Source organism: Lactuca saligna, chromosome 2, assembly GCF_052625555.1.
Source record: "Lactuca saligna cultivar CGN05327 chromosome 2, ASM5262555v1, whole genome shotgun sequence".
NCBI lineage: Eukaryota > Viridiplantae > Streptophyta > Magnoliopsida > Asterales > Asteraceae > Lactuca > Lactuca saligna.
In genome coordinates this window covers 153,685,398-153,690,886 of record NC_136418.1, presented here as the reverse complement: position 1 = coordinate 153,690,886, position 5,489 = coordinate 153,685,398, and the positions used below count along the sequence as shown (strand labels likewise).

General features: G+C 36.0%; 1 protein-coding gene across 1 annotated transcript; it reads left to right on the top strand.

Annotated features, from left to right (window-relative positions):
* The first annotated feature begins 3,778 nt into the window (after nt 1–3,778).
* LOC145032193 (putative pectate lyase P59) lies at nt 3,779–5,489 on the top strand. The gene is made up of 2 exons (XM_078980922.1): nt 3,779–4,803; nt 4,889–5,489. Exons 1-2 carry the CDS (start codon nt 4,075–4,077, stop codon nt 5,354–5,356), a joined length of 1,197 nt encoding a protein of 398 aa, XP_078837048.1. The 5' UTR covers nt 3,779–4,074; the 3' UTR covers nt 5,357–5,489.

Genomic DNA, 5,489 nt, shown 5'->3' with positions numbered 1-5,489 from the left:
ATGTCATACTCATAGTTTTTTTCCAGATTAACAAACTACTCGTGATTATTTATGAATATTTAATGTAAATATTTGTGGCAAGAAAATGTACGATTAGAGCCTTTATGACAGAAATATTTGTATGTCATAAACTACTGTCGTAAAAACCTTCAAGAACATAAGTAATGTTCTATATGTCATAAAACAGAAAATGCGTGTCATAACTAGGAGTTATAAATTTATACAATTATAACTTGACACTTTTTCCCTTAATTAAAATGACTTATTTTTTTCAATAAACGAAAAGGAACGACCACGAACACCCAGTTAACGAGCACAATCAACGTTATTTCTATTTAATAAGTACGAATTTCATTATTTTTCTAACAAATAATAGATCTCTAACGATTGCTCAAAAGATTGTTAATATTCTAGTCAGACAAATCTCAAAAGTACCTAAATATAAAAATATTAGTGTACGTCTAAAGTCCTATAAGGAGTTATAGCCAGAGTCTCCTGGAGGGAGAGCGGGAATTTGTGTATAGATCTATAGGAGGTTGACACCCCGAACCTTCTTTGTTCGCTATAGCTAGGCAGGCCAATCTCGGGTGACAAATATCTTTTCCAAACCGAGGGCGCCTGAGAAACGCTAAAACAGACACTCCGTCAAATTAGTATGGTTATAACGACTCACTAGAATATGTTATGACACCCAGAAATTTATGTAAGGAAAACCTCATAAATAAAGTTTGGCACGTTGTGTTGACTGTCCTACACATGATAAGTGATGGTTCGCATTTGTTGCGTCGACTGTCCTTCTTCATTGCGTAGAAAGTCCAAAATTGTCATGTTGATTCTTTCTTCTAACAAGTATAGAGTCGTAATACTGCTATTTTGCAAATTAAAAAGCGTAGGAATCTATGGAAAACTTTGTAAACGATTTTGAAAATGATAAATTAACCCACACATACACACAGTTGGAAATAGAACTTACGAATATTTTATAGCAGAAAAATATCGGATTTTCTTAAGAAAACGATTTTCTACGATTTCGATAACGATAAACTAGAACGCACATTCAATTTTACTCGATAAGAGGAACAAGATTTTCAACCATATTCTTTTTAAAAATAAGAGATTTTTCTGGAAACGGTTGACTATTACTATTCAAAAGAACTATTCTCGAACACAACTCGTTTCTACAACTTACACTAGTTTTCAAAATCACTCCTTATAATAATGAACAAAAGTAATGACATGCGCACATATATCCATGATTTTCAAGGCAAGACTTCAAACGATTTCATAGAAAATATCGGATTTTCTGAAAGTATAATGAGAACGATTCTAAACAAGTGTAAATGATTTTATACAAAAATGCTAATGAACTCACCAACTCTTTACTTGACGTTTTTCAAAACGACTTGTATTCTCAAGGAACTAGTAAGCAGGTAACAAGGGATGTGGATGTTGGACTATTTAGTTGTAGTTTGGAATTTTTCTGTTTATGTCTCTTTTGTGTAATTCGAAGAACAAATACAATATGTAAACAATGTAAGTTTGTTATCTCAATGTATGATGTTTGGATTGCTCTGTTTCATGTATATTCAGTTGTTATGATACTGCACAATTAGGTCATCCACCTCCTAGTCCGGGGGTGTGACACAAATTTTAATCAGATATAAAAAATTAAGCAAATATTAGGATGAATATGCTATAATTGAGTTAAATTTTCGAGGTAGAGTGCTATAATAAGGAGAAATAAAAATATAATGCTATAATACACAAATCAAAAGAAGTACGTTGCTATTTCTTGCATTTAACTCTAAAAACAAATTAGTAAACAAAGATAATTTAGAGAAGTACTTAAAAGTCGATACCTTTTGGAGTTTGCTATAGAAATACGTATTGAAAAAATGCAAATTTCCTTTTATGTTTTCTGATGATGTTATATGTTGAAGATATCTAGCCAAAAAAAATAAACAAGTCATGTAGACTATTGTTCCCATCATACTTATCACGTGATGAAATTAAGACTAACAACCCTAATCAGAAGAAACCACAGAGAAAATATAAGAATTACCTCTCTTTGTGGCAAATGAAAAAAAATCGCAAAATAAACTTCACTTACGGGAAGGAGAAAGTTGGGCACATCAGCTTCTGGAGAGAGTAATAGGAAGAGAAAAAAGTATTTTTATCGATGTAGAAAATAGTAGAAATATCAAGAACAAACAAAATCAGAACCAATAAAAAGTGAAATCTCACTACTGTCTCCTAAGTGAAAGATATTTTCGCAACTCTAGTTGTAACCTGCAATCCAAGTGGAAATTACCTAAGAATTAGTGCAAAGATGTATTTTTAACAAACTAAAATAGGAAAAAGTAATCCTATTTGAGTTAAAAATATGCATAAATAAGTTGTTCACCAACCTTTGCCTTTGCTCTAGTATATTCTCTAAAATAGTTTGACCGAGTTTTTGACCTTATCTTTGACCGAAAGCTCAACTAGGAAGAGGGATGAGGATAATATGTGGTCAATTGTGTATGCTCTATAAATGGAAAAATTCATAGTTGAAAATCGAAAATATTAAAAATACTTCAATTTCATCCAAAAAAAATAAAACCATAACATATCCAAAATCTTTGTTAAAAGAACTTTTAAAATTCTTCTAGGAATCCAATCATAGTCATGATTGACATTCAAACCAACAATTTTCTTCAAAACATCGTCGTAAACGATTTTATACAAAAATGCTAATCAACTCACCAACTCTTTAGTTGACGCTTTTCAAAACGACTTGTATTTTCAAGGAGCTAGTAAGCAAGTAACAAGGGTCGTGGATGTTTGACTATTTAGTTGTAGTTTGGAATTTTTCTGCTTATGTCTCTTTTGTGTAATTCGAAGAACAAATACAGTATGTAAAAAAAAAAAACAAAAAAAAAAATCATCGTCATTTCAAAACAGATTAAGAACTTTTGAATTCAAAAAATCAGGGATCGGATAAGGAAATAGGACAGAAAATGAGGACCGATTCAAATCTCTAATTTTTGGTTCTTAAATGTAGAATAAACAGGTGAAGATCACGTTCTTGATTTTGCTGAGGGCGATTAGAATTGACTAAATGGATAATTTCGAGAATTCACTTAGAAAATTGAACGGGAAAATCGATTTGGGGGAGTTGATTAATTGACACGTGACAAAAATTGTACTGCTTTATTAGAAGAGAGGAATATGTTTGAATTCTTTTTTTAATTAGTGGAATGTATTATGAAAAACAAAATTCGAATTATCTACATATTTTTCTTATTAAGACATCGAAAGATCTACATAACTACTCAGAAAATAATAATTGTTATCTCTTTGGATGGTATTGCTCTAAGTATACGTTTGCAAGGTACAATGCAAAAATAGGAAAAAAAAAAAAAAAAAAAATTAGAACAAAGTAATGAGTTCTCAAAGCTCGTGGTTTGGAAATAACATGTTTGTGGTTTGGGAAATAACATATAACTCGGGTTCGAATCTCAAGAATGACAGTGTTGAGTTTTAATTCCTTGATTGTAATTTCCCTCTAGTACCTAATTTACCTCTCATTCTCATATAATGAGTTTGAGGGAGATGAGTATCTGATTCATCCCTCATACAAGAGATACAGCTCAATTGGGGTTGCCACATTCAACCTTTTGGAATTTTGGATAAATTAAATTAAAAAATTCAATAAAAATACATTGTTATTTTTTGTATTTAAATATAGCAACAACAACGTCTTCATGGCCATTAATCTCTGTTTACCCGATATCCACAAAACGTATGGTGAACCCAAAACTACAAAACACAAACCAATGGCCCCCCTCATTTTTCTGAAAATAAGTTACAGGGTTCAATGGAGTATAAATTGCACACATTTCATCCAAGTTGGTTCATTTACTCGACCCACCGTCTTCAAAAATAACATAAACCGGAGTATGTTGGTTATGGTGGCTAGACTGGTTTAAAACGATCTGGTCTTAACATCAAAGCCGAGTTAAGATCAGATACATGCACACCAGACTAGCTACCCGACAATTAATTTCTTCCATTAACAGTCTTTGAGCCAAAATGGAAGGGACCCGATGTAATCCAGTTATTGTTCTATATTTCATACTTGCTGCAATTATCCCATCGTCGACGACGTCGATGTCTGAAATTGCCGCCGTTGACAGGAGGTTGGTCGATAAGAAAAAGACTGGCTGCGTAGCCTACAACGCTATCGACAAATGCTGGAGGTGCGATCCCAACTGGGCTAAGAACCGGAAACGCCTTGCTGATTGCGCCAAAGGGTTTGGCCATGGCACCTATGGCGGAAAATTGGGGAGAATTTATGTTGTCAGTGACTGCTCCGATAACGACATGGTTAATCCTAAGCCGGGAACCCTCCGCCACGCCGTCCTCCTGCCTGAACCACTCTGGATCATCTTCTCCGGTACTATGAATATCAAGCTCCGCCAGGAGCTTATTTTTACTTGTGATAAAACCATCGATGGCCGTGGTGTTGAAGTCCATATTTCCGGTGGAGCTGGGTTTATGCTTCAATTCGTTCGCAATATCATTATCCATGGCATCCACATGTACGATATTGTCGAGAAATCTGGTGGCATGATCAGATCGGAGCCAGACCACGTCGGTATCCGTGGAAAAAGCGACGGCGATGCGATTTCCATCTTCAAATCGTCACAGATCTGGGTCGATCACTGCTCCTTTGCAAACAGTTACGACGGGCTTATCGATATCGTTGCAGCTTCCACCAAAATCACCATCTCCAACTGCCATTTTGTCAAGCACGACAAGGTACGTGTACGGTATACCCACCACCCACAGCGGCCGACGGTACACTCCGATCAAACGATTGTAACTTTGATTGTATGTTGTACAGGCTTTGCTTTTTGGTGCAAGTGCTGAGATGCCGGAGGACAAGGTAATGAAGGTGACCCTTGCGTACAACCATTTCGGAAAAGGATTGACACAGAGGCTGCCGGCGGTGAGATTTGGGTTCGTTCATGTGGTCAACAACGACTACACACAATGGAAGTCTTACGCCATCGGAGGTGGCGACGGCGCCACCATCATCAGCCAGGGAAATCGGTTCATCGCCCCAGATGGTGCGTGTAAGGAGGTGACGAACAGGAGGCAGGTTCCAGAATCGGTATGGCGTAAGTGGACATGGAGAAGTGAAGGAGACTTGTTGCTGAACGGAGCATATTTCCGGGAGTCGGGAAACCCGCATTGGGCTAAAACCTACAAGGGTCCACCATTGATTCCGGCGCAACCGGCTGAGAGCGTGGCCAAACTCACCAAATCTGTGGGTGCAAACCTTGGTTGCAAGGTGGGAGTCTCCTGCTAAGCTTTTGTAGATAGCCATGATCACGTTAATTTGTAATTAAAGAGTAGGAAGGTTTAATTAAGAATGTATACAAGTCACAAGTGTAAAGTTTACATGTAAATTTGATTTTTGATCTTATATAATAGGAAAGCAT